This window comes from Nelumbo lutea, chromosome 1, assembly GCF_056320005.1.
Source record: "Nelumbo lutea isolate HS-2025 chromosome 1, American lotus-T2T, whole genome shotgun sequence".
Classification (NCBI taxonomy): Eukaryota; Viridiplantae; Streptophyta; class Magnoliopsida; order Proteales; family Nelumbonaceae; genus Nelumbo; species Nelumbo lutea.
The window spans coordinates 186,440,898-186,463,280 of NC_142684.1; the positions used below are offsets into that span (position 1 = coordinate 186,440,898).

The 22,383-nt window shown below is 38.5% G+C and overlaps 1 protein-coding gene across 2 annotated transcripts; it reads right to left on the bottom strand.

Moving 5' to 3' along the window:
• Positions 1-252: 252 nt before the first annotated feature.
• Positions 253-21,836, bottom strand: LOC148879842 (deSI-like protein At4g17486). 2 transcript variants are annotated; one of them, XM_088961549.1, is made up of 5 exons: positions 21,175-21,616; positions 17,269-19,475; positions 15,787-16,048; positions 5,326-5,393; positions 253-760 (listed from the first exon to the last, which is right to left on the bottom strand). In XM_088961549.1, the coding sequence occupies exons 2-5, from the start codon at positions 17,320-17,322 to the stop codon at positions 488-490; spliced, it is 657 nt and encodes a 218-aa protein (XP_088817675.1). In that variant the 5' UTR covers positions 17,323-19,475; positions 21,175-21,616; the 3' UTR covers positions 253-487. The 2 variants fall into 2 exon arrangements, with proteins under 2 accessions (XP_088817675.1, XP_088817674.1); XM_088961548.1 differs by lacking the exon at positions 17,269-19,475 and having other exon boundaries at positions 21,175-21,836.
• Positions 21,837-22,383: the final 547 nt, after the last annotated feature.

Here is a 22,383-nt window from a genome sequence, read left to right on the forward strand (position 1 = left end):
TCACTTGATATTGTCAACATACACTAAGAAGTCTTTGCAAGAACGGAGGTGGTTTATCCGCATAAGGTCAATGAATTTCCTGTTGCCGTACTTGGCGAGAGAGGCGCTTTGGGAAAAGGAAACCTCTAACAAAGAGAAGGCAGATATTATAATGTCTAGGATAAGCAAAGCGGCCAATACTCCATACAGATCAAGCTCACATCGCTTGTATTCTAACCAAGTAACCTATTTTAGGGAAGCGAGAAGCCAAAATGTTGAGAAATCATTGATTTACATCAAGCACTGTTTATGATATCCAGGACATCATCTTTCATGTATCTAATATTTTGATATGTTTACAATTTCAAATCGGAACACTTCATTGACGAGGAATTAAAATTTTACAGCGTCCAGAATGGATGGCATATGCCACGGGCAAATGGCAATTGATAATTTCCAATGACGACTAGTACATTGCAGCATTGATGCCTACTAAAGAGCTATATCCTCACATATCTTGTGAACTTTGCCGTAGTGGTTCTGTGGGTTGCGGTTGTTGCCTTTGTTGAAGTGTGACCTCACCCTCGTTTTCCAGTTCAGAGTTCGATGGCTTGTTGCCAATAGACACGAGGCTTTTAAGCCACGTAGATTGAAATCCGGGACTCCCTCTACTGGAATTGCTTGGGGACTCGGTAGTGACTGCCGAATTGGCATTGATACCCATAAGGAATCGGTATGCCACCTTGCTAGCAGATACGATCTCTGTCTTGGCTTGTCTCAACTGCAAAAAACAGAGCAAGCAGTGCAACATTCATCATGGACCAACACTGAAAAGTAACAAAACAAGAATGTTATGTGCAGTAAGCCAGTAGCATTAATTCATGATGTCACAAACAACAATTAGGTGGCGTTTGATAACACTTTTCAGACCTCTGAAGCCTGAAAATGTTGATTTTCAGACACCACCTATGTTTGGGTTTGAGTCTGAAAAAAGGATCTGAAATGCATTTTCAGATCCGAACTTGTAAGAGGCAAGTCAGTGACTTAATGCACTCAGACGTGTTTCAGACCGTGTCAAAACACAGAAATGCCCATACTCGTTATGCCCGTCATTCTCCCTCCAGCCTTCTCTCTCCCCCTTCTCTCATTCTTCTTCTCCACTTGACGGTGAACCAGCAGTGCAAGCTTCTCCCTCTGCCCTTCTTTCTCTCTTCTTCACTCGACGGCAAACCAGCGGCACAAGCTTCTCCCTCCACCCTTCTTCTTCTTCTTCTTCTTCTTCTTCTTCTTCTTCCCCGATGTTCTCTACATCCTCTGCTTCACAGATCTGCAGATCCATCCAAAGGAAACTCACAGATCCACACGGTGCCCATGGAGGGAACTCACAGATCCATCCCCAACATTCTCCCTAACTCTGCTGTCTAATCTACCTGAAATTTCGGTTGGGAAGCTCAGGAATGTCAATGCTGATCCCAGAACGTAATAGCGAAGGTGATACAGACTAGTTACGGGACTATCCCTTCAACAGCAGCTTCAACTTCGACCTCTGCAGTAGAGTTCATATTCCGCGCAAAGAGGGAAATTGATCTGCACTTCTTCCGTGAAGAGCCACTTGTGGTCTCTCTCCTCTATCTTCCCCGCCACCGCCACCGCCACTGCAACTCTCAGCAGCAGCGGTTAACACCCTCTCCCCCGTCTTCCTATACATACTTTCCAATTTTATTCTTATTTTAAAAAAATATTTTTTTATAATTTTTATTTTTATAAATTATTTTATTTTTTATTAATTATTAAATATTTTAATAGTTTTAAGATATTAATTTGCTAATTATTAAATATTTCTTTCATTGTTTCATGGACTTTATTACTATTTTCATTATTATTTTAACTTTTAATAATTTATTTTCTTATTTATAAATTTATATGTATTTTCAATTTTATTCTTATTTTAATAAATTATTTTTATTTTTTATAATTTATTCATATTTTTCAATATTATTTTGAATTTAATAAATTATTTTTTACAAAATAGTACAAATTGAATTCAAAATTACCAAATAGTCTATTTTGGGGGTAAAATAGTAAAATCAGGGAATTTCAGATGCTTAAGCTTTTTTTCGTATTCGGTGCCATGCATTATTAATAGCTTCCCCTTGACCCCCTTCTTCCCCAAAGTGCTGGTTGTGGGATTCCACAACGAGCCAGCCCTCAGTTGGTTCAGAGCCTCTAAAAAGTCGAAAAGCATACATGTCTCTGTTCAGATTTCAGACACTTTTAATATCTTTTTAACTTTTCAGATTTCAGAATTCAGATTTATCAAAAGCCACCTTAGTTTTTTCTTCTATTCAGCTCTAAAAATTTCCTTTTACAACTGATTTTCTCCTCTTCAGATTTGACAATGGCACTTCGTGTTACTTCCATTCATATCACTAAAAGCAGCCATTTATATTGGATCTTTTATTACCTCAAATTTGACTTCTGAAACTTGACCACATACAAGGATCCCTAATGTTAACTTATGTCCATAGCAAGTACCTTCTGGTCACCTTTCTTTGTATTCTCTTTTTTCCTTTTTATATAAATTGTATTTTATTATAAAAAAATGCAGCAGACAAAATTATTCTAATTACTATTTCTGCTTCAACGTGCCTCCTCCAACTAATAACATAGTATCTAAACTGCCTCTTGTAGGTCATCTAAAACCTAATACCAACACGTTTGAAACATCACAGAATAAAACACAGTTCACATTTGACAATTGTGTGACTAATGATTACATGCAGTTGGTGCACCATAGCACTAGTGACACAGGAAATTGTGGATACTGAAAGCTAAGACCATGCCAATCAGAATTTATGGCAAATTCAGTGTCATGCATAATGATTGCAATTTTTATTGTTGTAGTTACATACTACAGATTATATAGGCAGATAAATAAAGCCATTTCTCGATTATTTACCTGGGTCAGAATCATCAGATCATTGCAACAGGTTAAAAGTCCCTAGGGATCTCAGTTATCAACATAGCAGAAGCATGGCAGCAAAGGAAACAGGAGAAACCACAGTACACAAAGCTAATCATTGACTGCCTCATGAACAAAATGAAGCTTCCATGGCATTCAAACATTGATTATAGATTGTAAACTCGTTACCAGGCAAGCAAGATTACATATTGGTACTTGTACATCCAGGTAAGGCAATCAAGCAGCAGACTTGCAAAAAAGGGGACATTCAAGGAAAGCCACCTCATGTAATTCAGTCCTGAATTCTTGTGGGTAATCAGGGAAAAGCTACCCCCAGATTTGTGTACTTAAGCTAAAAAAATGTGTGCACATGGGGGAGGGGAGAGAGAGAGAGAGAGAGAGAGAGAGAGAGAGAGAGATCTTAGCATCCATTTACCCCTTGTGGCATTTACTGTTAAAAGCATACCTCTTTTACAACTGATTGAAATAAAATAAATAAAAACTATTTAGGTGCTGTTCAACAGAGAAAGGGGTGAACAAGATCAAAGTCATTGTCACTAGACTATCCTAGAGAAAATGAAACATAAACACATGAAAATCTGGAAAGGCTGGTTGTTGAAGGGGACTCTCAAGTGGTGATTTGTTCAATGAAGGATGTAAAGAAGGCAGCTTGGATCTACCAAGAAGGGGTTAAGAAAATCAAATGGCTGAATGACAGTAACTTTTCAATGGGGAACAACTGTATTGGGTGCATCTGTAATTTCTGTACTCTTTGGGGTAACCTTACCCCTTTTACTCCGCCTCTTTTTTTTTATGAATGATAATAAATTTATCAATTCAGAAGCTGATTTAGAGTGAGTTCATACAACATCCCAAGGAGAGGCGCGAGCTGCAGCCTCTCCTTGAATCTTACAAGTAAACTAGGAAAGAAAAGCAAGAATCACAACTGAGCCCAAAACAATTATTCCCTATTTACCCCTTGTTTGACTAACACATCTGACAAAGTATTTGCTGATCTCCCCACCCATTGTACAGTGACCAACATATTCCTTGTCAACCAACTAAATTTCTTCATTTCATTCTTGTAACGCCACATAGCCGCTTCAGGATTTTTCAACCAACCCACCACCACTTTGGAATCCCCCTCGATTGTTAGGTATTGTACCCCCAGCTGGTTTGCAAATTGCACCCCTTGTACAGCAGCTAATAGTTCTGCCCTGATGGAGAATTAGGGTTGTTCACGGGTCGGGTTGGGTCGGTTTATTGATGTTTTTCCAACCGACCTGACCTGGTCGGGTTACCTGAAATTGAAACCGAAACCGACCCTGTGTTAAGCAAAACCGACCTGATCGGTTTGAGTAGGTTTGGGTCGGTTTCGGCTCTACTTAGTAGTGACTTAGTTGCTGTTCAAGTGTTCATTTCTGGCTCTACATTCCCAAAGGAAACCAGCATTTCCTTAATGTTGTGTGGCCCATCCATGGATCCAGCTGTGAGGGAGCAGAGTTTGAGAGACAACTTAGTTAAGTAGGAACTAAATAGGTTGTAACTACTAACTAGGAACTAACTACTAAGTCGGTTCAGTTCGGGTCGGTTTCAGTTTTCAAACATGAAAACCGAAACCGAACCGAATCATCGGTTTATGATTTTTTATAACCCGAAACCAACCAGTGCTGAAGAAAACCCGGCCGACTCGGGTTGGGTCGGTCCGGGTTGGTCAGCTTGGTCGGTTTGGTCAGGTTGGGTCTTCTTATGAACAGTCCCCAATTCCTAAGGGACCTGAGTAGAGCAACAAAATCTCTCCCTTCTCAGTTCTCAAAGCACCCCCCATTCTGGATAATCCTGGATTACCCATGCTACTTCCGTCGAAATTCAACTTCAGTGAGCCTTCGGATGGAGACCAGCTTGTAATTGATTTGTCCTTTACGGATGAACACCTCGCTACTGCTGACCAATTTCTCCAAAGGTCATTAAAGGAGAATTAGTGAAAGATTTCCAAGGTCTAATGAGGTGGTTAATACAAGTGAAAATTACAGCAATTGTTGTTGAATCCATCCATATCTTCAAATTATATCAAAATTCTTTCTTCTTGTAGAATTGACAAGACAGAAGGAAATATAGAAGTTTAAAGTAATGCCTACTTCTATAGGAGCATACATAAAAACCACAACTAAAAAACTACGTAAACTAGAAGCTGCACATAGTACAACATTCAAGGCCCATGTACTGAAGTCCACAACTGAAGTATAACATATCAACTTTATGTACAATCATTCTCTTGAGTGAAGAAGCATGAAGATATTTTATTGATAAAAAAACATGAAGATATTCTTTATTGGTTAAATATGTTGTAGGAAAAGCATCAATACAGGAGAAAGGTATCTCACTCGTAATGCAGTGTTTCCAGCTACTTCCATCGCAGCATCACCAGCATTGGCAAACCGGTTAACCCAAGCTGTTAAATACAGAATCCATGTAAGAAAATAACTCTGCAGAATGGACTGAAACCATATTATTTTATTATACCCAATGAATAATCTAAAGAGTGCTAAGAGATACGAAACCATAGTGCAAAAGTCATGTTTAAAACATATTTTATGCATGCCTTTCTTTGGTAAATAATTAATTTATTAATATCAAAAGCTAAAAACCAGTACAAGCATCCCTTGAAGAGGTGCGAGTTGCGACCTCCCCCAGATCAAAAATAAATAAAATAATTTTTTTTGAAAAAATAAATAGAAAAACTTGAAAACAGATTACAGATGAGCCCAGTACAACATATCCCTATTTGCAGTGTTTAGGAAACCAGACCGGACCTGTTGAACTGTGGCCCAGGACCTTGGCCAGTCCGGTCACACCCCAATAACTGTATTTGCTAAAAACCAGCTGACCAGCTGGTTTAACCACAAAACTGGTGAACTGATCCTGGCTTCATGAAACCACTCGGGTCCTTAAGTAATTCAAATTTTTAAATAACAAGATTTGAGCCCATGACCTCTCTATGTCTGTGAGGCATCCATGAAAAAATGTATTTATGAAGGTATTAATTTTTGCAATAATAATTATATTTTCTGTACAAATAATTGCATGTATGTATAATTAGGGAAGATGTGTGAAAACTTCTGGAGGATATAACTTTGAGCTTGGTGGTTGGGTTGGGGTATTTTTTATTTTGGGTAGCTTTTCGCAATCTAATGCTATGTGAGGAGCCAAAGGCATTGGCCCAGTGTTTTTTGCCAAAAAAATGCCTTTTTTGGCCTCAAATATCAATTTTTAGTATAAAAAAATTGCCAATCAGCCCCAACTGGTTTAACTGGTAACCTGCAACCCAGAGGGAAAATGCTTCAGCCTCCAGGTCGGTTTTTAAAATGCTGCCTAAATGATCAGATTAAGATTATTTAATACCTGTACAGTTTGATACATACATTTTGACAGTGAAAAGGGGTCTTCTAAGATATTCAATCAAGACTCTCAATATACTGCAATGATCAGATGACACTAAGATTTTTTTTTACTAAAATGATCATATGACATTAAGCCTTTTCTTAGTAAAATGATCAGATGACCTTAGCTCTTTTTTTCCTGTTGGTCTTTTTTTATGGCATTAGTTCATGGTGGGCTCCTGACCCACTAAATATGCAACACATATTAACATGCAAGGCCAGGATCACCCAAATCAGTGGAGTAAACCCCTACTTTAAATGTTTAGTATTCTTGCCTTGTCAAATGCCACATGGACAAGAAAATTATTTAAAAAGTATCTATGTAAGTCAGTGCATCACATTATTAGATCAGTGGATAAAAAAAACACACACACACATGGCCATTCCAGAAGCTATTAGTTAATAACAACAATCATTATGTCTATGCAAGCTTCCAAGCTCAATATATGCCCCATATTTGATGTACCATATCGTATCTTTTAGTCACCAAAACACTTTATATAAGGAGTGAAGAGTTTCATGTTTGATGTGAGACCACCCCCCCCGGCGGTCAATTTGTCGGACCAACAAATAAAAAAAATAGTAATTTTGATGAAATGAAACTTTCTATTAACAAATTGTATATTGAGAGTATAGATACTTTGAAACATATTTTATATGGCAGTGTTATTAATGATAAATTATTTAAAAATCAAGGGATCATATAATAAGAAAATGCATGGACAAAGAATATCATGCATATGCCTAATACCGGGCATGTGATGCAGCACAACTTCACTTAGTAGTGGTCCCATTTTTTTATATACTGTAGCTTTTGTAATTTGATGAGTTTGCAACAAGATAGCTGTTTACCAATGGAGAATAGAGAAACATTTTTCATATATGACAATGACCACAATTATACACTTAATCCATACAACTTGAATCAACAACATTAAGTAATAGTCAAGCTCCATGAAAATATCAAACAAAAAGGGATATTGACTTGGGCAAATCAAAACTTATTCCACAAAAAAAAGAAAGACACTCAACCATTTCGATATGAAAAGTACCCCAAGTAATAGCAATTAGCAAACAAATAGTTAATAGTGAGTTGCCATCAATATTTAGTCCATTTTCCTCTTAACCAGGACTCTAGGAGGGCATCAAGCTATACAAGCTAGATAGTGTAAAGGAATGATAATGTCCATGTAACCTGTCAGATCAAGATTTCAGCAATGAAAAAGAGCAAGAGTATTAACTGTAGGTTAATTGTAGGCCGAGAAGAAGAGAAATCCCCACTGCTCTGTTCAGTTCAGATTAGAATGGAATATCTTTCCTAACAAGCAGCAGGGTATTTATATTATTCACCAAGTAACTTCATGTACAATTATATCCCTGTTTAGTAAAAAAATAAGGACTGGAGTGTCCTTAACAAAAGAAGGGAAAGGACATAACTGCCCTGCCACCTATTCACCCTTAAAACCTCATACAACCTGTAAACAGAGATTAAACACCATGATTCCTCAACAGCCTATACAATCCGAAGCCTTAAGAGACTAGTATCCTTGGGGGACAAACCATCCTGCTGCAATCTTAGATATAAATATTTAAACTTTAATTTGATTGACCAATATGTATATGTCACAAATCTGATAGTTCGTCCAAACATTCAAGAATGGAGGGAAAATAGCATTAGGAAGTAAAGTTTGATTTGGAATAGAACCAGAAGACATTACCTTGCCCAATAGCCTTTAAAAGTCACGTTCATCTTGTGTTAAAAAAATATGTAAAAGTTAAAAATTAAAATAAATCTACATAATACCTGTTGCAGGAAAATGTCATCCCCTAAAATTTCAACAGAGATAATAAAAACTTCAATCTTCCAAATTACTATATGTATCTATTCACAATCCCTGTGGGGGTGGCAGAGAAGATTGAAAAATCTATGACGTTTTTTTTTCAGTTGGGGAGGAAGGACTGAAGAAATATCATCTTGTTGGTTGGGATCAGATTTGTAAACACATGTTCAAGGTAGTTTGAATCCAAGAAGAGTGAAAAATTCTAGTACAGCTCTTTCGGGCAGCTGGTTTAGGCAGTTTATCACAGAACCAAATGATCTGTGGAGGAGGGTGATAGCAGAAAAATATAGGATTTGTGTTAAGGTAGGAAGCAGAAGACTCTCAGCTACTCTAAAGCTGTGTTGTGTGGAGGGGTATCAACAAGGCTTTTCCACATTTCACTAAACAAATTAAGTACTAACCGGGAGATGGCAGAAGAATAAGGTTTTGGAAAGATCCATGGTGTGAAGATAGGTTTATGCTAAGGATACAGCTGAATAGAAAAGCCACCAACAGGCTTTAGTAGCATATTCATACACAACGGCAGGGACATTTCCAGCTGGGCTCCCTCCTTTAGAAGGAACTTCAATGAACGGAAATGCAACAAGTAGCAGATCTGATTGCTCTGCTCCAAACTCAGCAAACTAACAGGGAAGAGCAGGACTCAAGGAGGTGGAGGTAGATTGATCAGGGCAGTTTTCAGTTAAGTCTTTCTAACTAGGTAGGATTGGTGAACCAGATCTGTATTTTCCTTCAAAGGAGATTTGGGACACAGTGCAGAGAGAAAAAGAATGCAAAAGGGGCCTTCATAGTGCTCTATGAATCTTTTGGCAATGAAGGAAACAACTAGTCTATTTCCCTGAAGCAAGGAGTAAGGTTGAAAGGAAATATTATTCATGGTTCGGCATCAGTCTTTCGATCGTGAGAAAGAAGTCCAGAGGAAGCTCAACAATATTGGTTTAAAAATGAAGCCCCAAAGATCTGAGAAGGAAGAAGAATGTTGTCTAATTGGGGAGTTCCTTCACTTGAAGTTGTGCCAACAGCAAATCTGAATGGTAAAGGAAAGTTAGTTGCAAGTGATGGGAAAGAAGATCGGGAGGATAAATTGATGGTTGAGGCTAAGGAAATTATAAGATATTGAAAATTTTGAAGAAAGTTGTGGACGCTATTATTAAAAGTTTGAAGCTGAAGGGCATGTTGACAATCACTCCATATGAAAAGTGTAAACACCGCTTGATTTGCAAGAGAATAAGGTAGAGGTGAATTGGAGATCATTCAGACTGAATATGGCATTATTACGATTTTCAGATGGTGCCTTTACTCCGATTTGGAGAAAAAAAAAAAAAAAGATTACTCAAAAGATGGTGTAACCGTGAGGATAATTGGGTTGTCCTTTCACCTCTGGAAGTAAGATGTGTTTGAGTCAAGTGCTTCAGGTGTGTGGTGGATTTTTTTTTTTTGAAGAATAAAGAGAAATTTTCATTAAAATAAAAAGGAATAAGTACAGCATAAGGTGATTAGATATCACCACAAGCATGAAAGCAACCCCAATAAACCCACAAAGGCCTAGCAAAACCACAGATTACACCCATGATAAACCCAATCAAAACCTAGAGAAGATTAGAGAACAGGCCCAATACAAGTCTTTATCTGTACAAGGCCCGAGCCTTTCTGAAGCCCACATCAATCTTCATCTGTAAGTGCATCCTCTTGGATTGAGTAATCCTCATCCCAAACCTTGCTCCCCTGAGTATAAGCTTTGTTTTTCTCTTTCTCTTCCTTTTTCTTCTTTCAAATTTCTCAAAGGCCCTCCTGGAAAAATCCTTACCACCCCAAAAAATAGTCCCAAGCTTTTCCCAACCGTAACCTCTCTATCAACTAATTTCTGGATAGTCATACCACTTGAGTCTTCTCCAACAACGTCAGTATCCTGCAGCAGCTGGATCCCACTAGATTCAGAATCAACACCACTCGCCTTGTTTTCCTGTTGTTTCTTCATAGTAAGAGGAGGCAGTGACTGAACTTGCACAGTCACCTCCCTCTAACCAGAATCAGGAGTTCCATTACCTCTCACTCTCTTCCTTCTGTATACCCATTTGTATTTTTTTTGTAGGTCCTGCACCTGCCAATCCTAGTTTTAGTCTTGAAAAGATTTTTTTTTGGATAAATGAACTTTTATTAATTTGGAAATATTAAAACGTACAAGCATCCCTTGGAGAGGCGCAAGCTGCAATCTCTCCACTAAAGTAATAAGTTGCAGTTGTGCCCAATACAAAGCTTCCCTAGCTGCCCCTTGCTTGGCTAGACAGTCCACCATAGCATTTGCTGATATCCCCACCCATTGTATTCTTAGGTCCATGTTTACTGTCAGAACCTTAAACTTTTTAATTTCATTCCTGAAGCACCAAACTAATGACTCTGGGTTCTGCAACCAGCTTATTACAACCTTTGAGTCACTTTCAACTATTAGCTGGTTCACCCCTAATTGAGCTGCAAACTGTACACCTTGCAGGGCAGCAAACATTTCTGCTCTAGTAGAGTCTCCCACTCCTATAGGACCTGAGAAGATAAGTATCACATTCCCGACTTCATTCCTCAATACCCCACCTAACCCAGAAGGACCTGGGTTTCCTAGATTGCTTCCGTCAACATACAACTTCAAGAAGCCTGCAGGAGGTGATGACCAGCTTGTTCTCACTTTAATCTTGGAAAAGGAACAATTTGCCACTGCTGACCAATTCCTCCAAATGTCATTAAAGGAGAATTGGTGGAACAAGTCCAATGATTTCAGCAAATGAATCACCCTAACCAAGACGCAATCCTTTATCCCTTGAAGGTTCCTTCTCCAAAAAAGTTCTAGCATTCCTTTCTTCCCAGATTGTCCATATCAATGCAGCTCTTGCCATATCAATGCATTTTGGGGTATGCGCCTCACCCAGGTCCTAGGTGTACCCCTTTCAAAAGGCACGCCTGATGTGCCTTGTGCCTCAGCCCAGGCATGTGCCTTTTTAAAATTTTGCGCTTTTTGTTGTTTTTTGAGTTGAACGGCTGAGCCGGGGGCTCTGCCCTGGAACCCCAACCACGCCCCTCGAGGCAAGCCCGAACAGTCTATGTTAGAGTCTTAAATTCTTATTTCTCACATAAAAAAATAATGATTTTATAAGCCTTTTAAGAAGATATTTTAGTGCAATGAATGAATGAAAACATTTTGTTACTTGTTAATGTTGTTCATTCATTCATTGCACTAGAATATCTCCTCAAAAGGCAATGAAAGTTACAAAATCATTATTTTTTTATATGAGAAATAAGAATTTCAGACCCTAACATAGACTTGTTCGAGCTTGCCTCGAGGGGCATGGTACAAAGGTGATTCATAGAGTCAAGAATGCAATATACTTCACGTTAGCTACTTGAAGCAATGCAATTGAGGAGAAAAAGAGATTGTGGGTTTTACATGCTTAAAAATGCTTTATATGCTTGCTTTTATTTTTAAATTTTCATTTGAATACACTTTACATGTTATGTTTATGTATTTTAATTTTAGGTATTAGTTTTTTTAAAACATTTATTTTAAAATTTAAGTTTATATTTTTTATTAACATTATGTTTAATGTTTTTTGAATTTTTTGCATTTTTTAAATTTTTTGGGCAATTTTTTTGAATTTTCTGACTTTTTTATTTTTTAGCTTTTTTTTGTAATTTTGCGTCTTTCTTAAAAAGGCGTGCGCCTTGCGCCTCAGGCGCAAATTGGCCCTTGCACTTTTTTTTGCGCCTTGCGCTTTTAAAACATTGGCTCTTGCACACCTCCACATGATTTTACCCTTTTTCTGTTGCCAAACAAAAGTAGATGGATCAAAAGGCATTCGTAAATCTGCTGGCAAGTTCCAAATGCTCCCAAACAAAGAGAATAAATTAAATGGGCAAGTTCATTCTTAAATCCCATTACTCTGCAGTAAATGAGCAATAAATTAACAAATGATAGCAGTCCTCACTCTGAGATCTGCATAGGATGCACCACCAGTTGGGGAAAATACAGAGAAGAGGTCTTGCCTTTTGTAGATTATCCAAGGTATTTACTTTCCCATAGTACACTTCCCAACAGAGCGCCAAAATCTTAGGGGGAACGGGTCTGCACCAAACGTTTCTTTTTTTATTATTTGCAGGTCTACGCCAAACTTCCTTAACAGGGAAAGCCTGCTGAGGATTAGAACAGCAAAGGGATTTGAAAAAAGAAGCACACGAGAAAGATCCTTCCCATCGAGGAATCTAAATTCTTTATTCAGGTTCAAAGGGGTTCAAACAAACTTTCTCAAGAAAGCAGAGTAAATTGACTAAGCACCCAACCTCCTCATCCCTTAAGCCTCCACGGAACCCAAAATCCCAAGTAGGAGCCCAAGGGGTTTCCAATGAGGACCAAAATTTGGAAACAACCTCTTTTTTGTGACATGAACTATATTGTCCCATGAACTATGATCCTCCTCATTACGTGGTTTCTTGTTGATTACCCCATTCCTATGATCCTCCTCATTCACTTCCAGATTGCTCCTTCAACCCAAATCAACACCCAGCCTTCCAATCTCGACCTCCTCAAAATACAGACCATCTTCTACATTTCTTTCAGCATGTTCTCCAGTAATCCCATCACTCATCACCATCTGAAACATCCTTTCCTTCAACCTCGCCTTCAATTTCTAACTCAGCACCGGCACTAAAATTCCTATCCAAACCAGTCTCCTCCTCCCATTCCGGCCACTCTGTTTCAGCAAAGACTAAACCCTCTGAAGTCCAAACATGGTGAAACTTGAATTTCAGACTCAAGCCTGGTCTCTGAAGACATCGTACTTACTCCCCCAAGCTCGGAAGATTCCCAAATCCTATCAGAATCAGACACCCCCCCCACTGATTTGAGATAATGGAGAGTCATCAAGAGTCACCCCTGAACCACCAATGATCCTCTTCTTGTTGCCTTTTGTCAAACTTGGCAATCACTCAAATCCACCTCTCTTCATTTCTTTTTCTAGCCTCCCTTGTTCCTTCATTTCTTTTCAACTTTGATTTGATAGGTCCTAACAACTTTATCTTGTCAACTTTCCTTTTCCTGCAGCGAATATCCTTCCTGCCAATATGCAAACCAACGTTGAGTTCTTGATCACCACATGCCTCTCCTAATGGGTGAGACGAGAAACTCATGCGAGAGCCCAGCTCTTCGGTAACCATAGGAGCACTTGCATCACAAACCTTGGGAACCACCTCGAGATTTTGAAGAGAATCTTCGGTAACCATAAGAGCACTTGCATCTCAGAGTCATCGGAGATCCCACCTGCTGAAGAATTCCTGGATCTCAACCACAGGGGCATCCTGTTCTTCCTGAAACGATGCAATTCTATTTCCTTTCCACCAGGTTCGACGGGTGACTTGGTAGCAATCAAAGAGTTGGACATTCCACAGGCTTCCTATGGAGGTAGTGAAAAATAGAAAGAAAATGAAATGATATCTGTAAGCAAAAAGGAAGATGAAGAGACTAGAAGGAGAAGAAGGGGAGACATGGAGTGGGCTTTGGCAGAGGAAGAGGGTCTAAGGGTTGCAACAAAGAAGATTTTGAGAAGGGAGGAAGCTAGAGAAGAGGGAGAGGAGGAGGGCCATGAGAGAGAAATTGCTAAGAAAGGGGTGGAGGGGGGGTAAGAGGAGAAGAGGGGTCTAGAATTAGAAATGAAAGAGAGAGTGATGGGGATGCAAGAAGGAAGGTGGGTGAGACTTGCATTGAGTAGGCACTAGGTCAGCAGAATTTGGAAAAGGCAATTGTGAAAGGCAAAGGAGGGATCCAGGATTAGAAGATGATGGAGGGTCAGAAGTTGACAGAGGAGGAGGGCGAACTAAAATGGATGAGGTAATCGGGAGAGGGGTTAAAGAGTGCAAAAAATGGGATGACGTTAGAGTGTATAAGCAGTAAAAAAAAATTACAAAACCCAGCCCCCAAAAGGTTAGTAGAGATGAGGAGTTTGAGTCTAAGTCTGAATCAGGGGAAGAGAGTAAGGAGGAGGTTTATATTGATGACTTACCTGGTCAAGAAGTTGATCAATAATATTGACTAAGTAGTAAACATGGAAGTAAACTTTGGGTTTATACTTTGTTGGTGGGGAAGAATTCGCAAGGAAAGCATTTAGAAAGATGGAGGAAGAGAGCAAGGGGGGAGAGAAACTACATAAATCAGTAGATGGTCTTATTTATGACGATATAGAGATCAAAGATATGGCGATCCCAGCCAGAGGGTGTTGACAGTGATAATGTTAAAAGAGGGGGGAAGAATGTAGAGAAAATGATGGAATTAAGAGAGGGGAGAGGATGATTCTGGGATTTTGAAGGAATCTGACAACAGTCTTAATTCAATTAGACGTTTTAAAAGTCAAAACTCAAAAGAATCAGCATCAGATTCAGGTTTCAAAGGTACTTGCTAGGCAAAGGAGGGCCTGTTTGGGGCAGGTCCTAACAAGGTGGTGAAAAAAATCCAAAAGGCCATCTAAAAGAAGCAAAGGTGACATCACTAAATAACTAAAGTTACGAAGTAAGGCAGTTACGTTCGTGTGGTATGGGTATGGGTCGGTGCTTCTCAATTGTGGAGATTTTCTCTTGGTGTAGTTTGGGGCTTTTCAGGTTTTGAGCTCAGGTAGGCTACTTGTATTTTATCTGTTTTTGTCAAGGGTGGGGTAATGTTATAAGGGAAGTTTGGATGAAGGGCCTGAGTATGTGCTGGTGAGTAGTAGGTACTAAGTGGTTAGGGTTGATTTTAGTGGGGTTGCTTTCTATCAGATGATTGCTTAAAAATGTCAAATTTTTGGTGTGGGTGACGGCATGGGGGAACAAATAAGTGTTTGACCAAGGAGATGATTGCTAAGAAGGGAGTAGGGTGAGTTGACCCTCCATGCCCTCTATGCAACTTGGAGACTGAATCTTTGAATGATTTATTTCTTTTTTGTGAGTATTACAGAATTTGGCTTACTTCCGTAAGGCGATTCCTTTGTATTGGTGTTGTCCAGCTTTGGTCAAGAGTCTCCTGGCAGGTTTGCTAGGCAGCAGTGCCTCTAGCAGTTATGTGGACCATTTGGCAGGAGAGGAAAGGTAGGATATTTGAACACAAGGCAAATCCTGAGGAGGTGTTTTTTTTTTATCAGCAGGTGGTAATTAATGTTTTGGTAGAATTAATCAAAAGCTGTATATCCACTCTCAAATACTTCAGAGGAGAGAAATTTTCTTCATCTTTCTTGAGAATAGACTTTTTTGAGGGTCCCTAGTGAATGTGTATAATTTACAGAAATTCTTTGTAGAAGGGGCAATGTATACTTTTTGTTATTAATAAAGTACAATGATACTTCACCTTTTTCAAAAAAAATACTACTGTTGAGTGACGTCAACCATTATCAACAAGCCCCTTAAATGGGCAATGACTCAAGCCACATGACAACTACCAAAGTCATTAGTGATAACAGAAGTATACCCACCAAAAACACAAAATAAAATAAGAAGCTTGACACAAAAGACACAGCATCATTCCAAACAAGGAAAGCAAATGAAACAAAATGCAAATCACCTGGAAGTTTTGGCACACCAAGCCTTTCACAGAACTCATCACAGAAGTGGTTGCAGTTTTTTGATAACAGGTCATATGAATCTCCAGGCCACTCTCTGCTGAGTTCCCGCAGAATCTGGTTTACCTTGAATATTGAAAAATTAGTATTCCCAAGGACAATGCATTCACGATATGTATACATCGGATTCTTACTGGAAGGGCAACTAAAAACTCCACTGCCTTGTTCACAGAAACCAAATGACCATTCCTCATCTCCATAAACCTGTCAAACAAAGTATGGCAAACTATTATCTGATTTACAAGTAAATTGACAGCAATATAATTTCATTTTATAGCCTACTTCACTACCATAGAAAAATAGGGCATCACAAAAGCATCCGACTGGATGATTAGAAAGGAATTGAAAAAAATGAAGCACAAAAGCAAGATGAATCACTATTTGAAAATGAAAGAGCAAAGTACGCTTGAAAAATGTACAGAACATGAAAAGAAATTATTGGGAAAAAAGTCATAAGCTATCCCAAAACATGAGCAAACATGCTCGATGATTTGGTAAAAGAGAAATGCAAGGTTACATTGATCTACTTACTTTCACAGAAACAAATTGCCTTGAACATTGCTGATCTGGCTTGTCGTGTTTTAGCATTTAACAAAAAACTGAAAACATATTGGTCCCCAGAAAATTTACAAAAACTGCATGTTCAACTATTCAAGGCATGGTACATAAAATGATGAGAAGCTCACCGCAGCCTTAGCATACTTCCTCATGCAACCTATGGTTAAAGGCATGGATTTATGAAATACCCATAAGGCATAGTTCATTTTCGATAAACGGGGGCAGGTAAGTTGGTCAGTGCGAGAGCTGACCAACTCACCCGCATTTGTGTTTCAATAATTAGTGGGTCCTGCAAAAAAGAACAACCCCCAAGTGGCTCAGTTAACTGGATAAGTATTAACCTCTGCCCACCTAGGTAAATAAGTTTCCCATCCATGGGGAAAATTGCTAATGCATGATGAGACAACACTGCTCATTCAATAATGACACTTTTATGGATAAAACGGTCATTGTTTAACTTTACTTGGGAAACGAAAAAACACTAATAAGTGCACTTACCAGCGTTTCCCAATAAACATTTGTGCAGATAAGTGCATTTACCCAGGTAAATGACTTCTCAAAAAACGAACTAGGCCTAAAAAATTTCTACATGTCTGTCCAAATTTCATGTCAACATGTCAAATTTTATAAGAATATATGGAATTTTTCACCTTTTCTACACTTGCTCAGTTCACAATCAGGTGAAGAAGTATTGTCATCAATTTAACAATCAGGTGGATAACAGCCTAAAAATTGGATTTTTGTACCTAGGGGCTCAGAGAACCATATATAGTTGAAAGTGACATTGAAAAACCACCAAATGCAAGAACCAAGAAAGAGAAATCTTGTTCAATGAACAAAATTTCAAAATAATCCCATTATATTACCTCAGAGGAGTTTAGAGCAATCACAAAACTATATGAACCAACCATGTTACCCATAACTCACTACATCAAAAATCCATTCAGTGTTGCTTTAAATAAAGCTCCATCTTCATTTGAACTATGATTCCACCATATTTGCTTATTTAATATATATAATTTCAAGGAAATTTCTTCACTCTCAGGATGCAACTTATCCTCTGCAAAAAAGGAATGTACATTTCCCTTCACTTGAATCCAACTGGATCCAGACTCCTTACTAACAATTTTATCTTTCATCACCCTTCTCATTTTACCAACATCATTCCAGATACCAGATGATGCATAAAGATTTGAGAGAAGCACACAAGTAGAGCCATCTTCAGGTTGTAGTGCAAGAAGCTCCTGTGCTGCAACCTTCCCAAGCTCAACATTTCCATGAATGTTGCAGGATGACAGAAGAATCTGCCACACCCGAGCATCAGGTTTAACAGGCATTTGATCAATACTCTTTGCTTCTTCAAGGTAACCAACTCAACCAAGCAAGTCAACTATACAAGCATAGTGCTCTAGACATGGAGTTATGCCATGACACAGAAACATGGAGTTCAAGTGGAAATATGCCTCTTTAACTAGCCCCGTATGACAGCATGAACATAGAACTGCAAGATAAGTAATCTCATTAGGGTTCATGCCTGATTCAATCATCTCATTAAGCATAGAAAACCTCACAAGAATAGCCGTGCTGAGCATATTCCATTATCATGGCATTGCAAGCTGCCAAATTTTCTGTGCAACTCCCTGAAAGCCTCCTCTGCATCATCTGTGCTTCCACACTTACTGTAAACATCAATAATGGCACTTCCGAAAAAGTAATCCTGGTTAATCCCCAACTTCAGAGCTAGAGAATGCATACTCCTTCCTTGTTCTAATACTGTTAAAGCACCACAACCTTTAAGGATCAGGCTGAAAGTGATGCAATCTCCTCCAAGATCGACCTTCCATGTTTAGTTGAACAATTTCAGCGCATCCACATGGAAACCAGAACGAACAAATGCACCTATCATTGCATTTAGATGAACCACATCTATTTCATTAATATCGGCAAATACCTGATTTAATCCACCAATCAGATTGCACCTTTCATAGGCCACTATGAAACCAGTCACCATGGAATCATCTGATGCAAACCCAACTTGATTATTTGGGAATGAACTTGCATAGCTTGCTGTGGTGCATCCAAGTTGGACATTACTTCAAGAATGCTGGTCAGAGTAAATTTGGTTGGTTCTACAGAAAAATATCTCATCTGAGAATACATTTCTAGAGCCATACCTGCTAATCCATTCTCAGTGTACTACGCTGCAATCAAAGAATTCCAAGAAACAGAATCCCAGAAAAGAATTTCATCAAAAACACGCTTGGCATCCTCCATTTGCCAACACTTTCCATACATGTAAATCAATGAATTGTTAACAGAGAGTACCAGAGAATATGCTGCCTTATAACAGAAGGCTTTTTCCCAGGCTTCAATAACTGTGAGCTTCCAATTAAAGATAAAACACTAGTGATGGTATATTCATTAATTTCCATATGGCTTGAGAACAAATATATAAACAATTCCAAAGGTTCATTACCATCACAAGCAGGACCAGTCCAAGCTGTCCAAGAAACCATGTCTGGTTCATAAATCTCATCAAACAACTTAATTCCATCAAATATTACTTCCACATCTGCAATACATGCTCATTACTGAATTGCTCATAGGAGTAAAAGTACCAGATAAGAAACCAATCTTGATACTGAAGCCCTGGAACTGTTCCTCTCTCTGATAAGAGTGCTCCAAGAATACTAGCCGAGCACATAAGATTGAAATCAGTTCCCAACATCCTCATTTCCATGAAAACCTCCCAAGACTTTCCAGGTTCTCCATTCAAAACATACCCAGAGATCATAGTTGCCCATATTACAGAACCAATGACAAAAGATTCCCCAAAGCATTTTTCTGCAGAAGCAAGGTCTCCAGATCCTGAATATTTGTCAACTAGGCCACTGATTACAAAAGCACCAGATACAAGTCCTGTCTTAATGGCAACCCCATGGGCTATCTCATTTTCTTGGGAATCGTTGCAATCCTTTAATACAGAGCTCATGGTGAAAATGTCAGGCTTGAGACCAGAGCACAACAGGATCCAGCATTTCCATGAGAATGTTATAGGCACCTTGGAAGTCACCTAATTTTGAGAAAATGATTAACAAAAGAACTAGCAAGAAATATATTGAAGGAGATTCCAGATTTGAAGAAGAGGGAGAAAATCTGTTGAGTGATCCAAATGTCAAGAAGAGGGCTGGCAGTTTTGAGTGCTTGCAAGCAAGGTTCAAAGTATCGATACGCTACTGTGTATCGGCAATATCGTATCGGTACTTAGAAACACACGAAACACTTTTTTTTTTGTTTTTTTTTCAAATCTTGGTTTTTTGGAAGCTAAAAATAGGTTTTTTATTAAAAAAAAAGGTGGGGCTCCCGAAACACCTGTAAGGGGGTGTATCTTTTTCAATAGATACGATATGATACGCCCGATGCGGAGCGTATCGTATCGATACTTTGAACCTTGCTTGCAAGTAGTGGCTGCAGATAACTAAAGCTTTGATATAGATTGTAGATTCATTTAGAACAAAGATTGGATGGAAAAATGAATGTTTGAGCCAGTTCATCCATGATGGTGGTTTGGTAGCAGGAAACAAACGAAGCTGAAGGAACTTTCTGAGAGATGTGCTAAGGAACCATTTTAATTGGCGCATTTGAGGTTGGGTAGCAACTCAAGTTATTGATCAGGTTTTAGTTGGAAGCCCTTATAACAGCTAAAGACAATCACTCCAATGGCTTTTATCACTTGTATTTAGCTTGAAGCCGTGAACCTTGGCATGCAATTCAAGGAAAGAAACTAAGTATGATTGAAGACTCGGATGGTTTTACCTCAAAGGGAAAAAAAAAAATGAATATGCTATTTCATAGTTTCCCTAACAAGGGTAACATGATTCTGCAGGATTGTAAACGTGCAAATAAGTTTGTGAATGATTTCAAAAATTTACCAAAGTAGATATCCATATTCAAAACTTTAAACACAAAGCACAATGAAAGAGAGAACGGTAAAGAAGAAACAAAAATGTATAATGCTTCAAGTTAGTCAGGTTATTCAAACTGTTGAGAAACATATCCAGAGAGCTAAATAAGAGGGAGAGGTACTTTACCTCTCGGAATTGACCATGGTAAAACATATAGTTAAGTAAATGATCGATTTTATAGATTTCCAATTCTTATGACATTCATTGATGCCGAATATACATTAATTTCTCAATCCAGGAACCAGTTACTTTTGAAACATCAAATAAACAAAGAGCAGGTGGATGATTATTCTTCGAATGGTTTAATTATCAGCCTAACGGTTACACACTTGTGAATAACTTTGAAAGAACCAAAAAAAAATTGGAGTTCCTTCCATACCATCAAGAAGCTATTTACTAGCAGAACCAAGCGCTCTGAAGATAGTAGATTTTCCTTTCAAAAAAAAGCATAGGATAGAAAACATATTACTAAGACAGGCAATCCATCTTGGGTCAATGAAAAATTATCATGCGTTCTAATTTTCTCCATGAATACCGTAATTTTGGAATCTACACACACTTGAATGATTTGTCAGAATCAGAAACTCCGAGAGAAGGCCAAAAAGAAAAGTACAAGCCATGGCATCTAAATTCAAACCCTAGATCCCGGCTTCAATAACCAACATTGCACCAATCCAAACAAAAGAACCCTAAATAAAAAGTAAAATCCAACCATACGGTATAAGGAAGCGTAGATTGTGACCCAAAACAGAACCAACTGATTAACTGAATAGAAAGGAATAATGGAAAGGGGGGAGAAAAACCGACCTGGACAGCGCTGTGGAAAATCCCTCCCAAACCGATACCGTCCTTGAAGATCTTGTTAATCTGAACAATGGTATTATTCGTTTTTGCAGAACCGCTGTTGGTGACGTCGTAGACATGGAGGATGACCTCCGTCATCTTCACAGTTCTTTGTCTGTTACTCTCCTTTTGGATAAATTCGGAGACCCTAAAACCTCTCTTATCTGTCTCTCTTCCTCTGTCTAATAAGTGATCTATCTGGCTCGCTGTTTCTTCCCACTTCGTTCAACCTTTCCTTCGCTTTATTCAAAATCAAATCAAAATGGCCAATACCTGTCCACCATCACCATCTGCTCGTTTCTTTTGCGCTGTCTCTGTGATTTTGCTCGAAGAAAATTTTCTTCCAATAATTTTTCTAGTTTCGGAAACCCTCGATGCTGTACGGATATGGTAAATGGGGGTGTCCGTTTTTTTTTTTTTTTTGCCGCAAACGGGTTTTTAAAATGACTCCCGGTTTTAGATGGAAATTATGGAAAACTTGGCATCATACCGATCCATGATTTCCTTCTCAATATTCTCAGAGACGAGAGCAGGAAAGCGATAGTAATGGGTGGGAAGCGGAAAGTGGGAAGTGGGAAACCACTTACCCCAGTCACCCAGCAAATTTATATGGAGGGACAAGGCCCACTGGTGCCCTCGGCGCACCCATAATTAACCGAGCCACCTCCAACTTTGATCGGACAAGTGGAGCCCAATGATGGATTGTTAATAGAGGATGACCCCGCACTAAGATAGGGGCTACAATTATGATAATTTTTGTAGGGTAAATTACAAAGACCCTTAGATTAGTGACAAATACCTCTGACATTTCGTTTTTTATAATGCTGTGTTTGGAAACCATATAAATAAATAAATGTGAATGTAGATATGTAGTGTAATATGGTTCATATAAATTGTAAAATTGGGTTAGTTTTGTATTTACAAATTTTCACAAATTTACTTTTTTACCAAACAGAATTTTAGTTGTAATTGATGCTAACATGAATTTCAAGAAAGCATATGCTTTTACATCTTATTATCAATGTAAATATGCATTGGTCTATCATTTGTCAATACATAAATGTAATGTTGCCAAATACAGGTAAAAGTGAACCAGAGTGCAAATTTACCCTGAACTGGGATTTACACTCCATTTGCATCGTTTCCAAACACGGTCTAAGGTAAATTGTCTAA

Bases quoted from the DNA above. Each gene is read 5' to 3' on its own strand.
- LOC148879842 (XM_088961548.1), bottom strand. From the start codon at position 21,309: ATGACGGAGGTCATCCTCCATGTCTACGACGTCACCAACAGCGGTTCT. The intron at 16,049-21,174 runs GTCGGTTTTTCT...TTTGTTTGACAG, and splicing joins TTTTCCACAGCGCTGTCCAG to GTTTATGGAGATGAGGAATG. The intron at 761-5,325 runs GTGAGATACCTT...TGTTTTTTGCAG, and splicing joins CTGGAAACACTGCATTACGA to TTGAGACAAGCCAAGACAGA.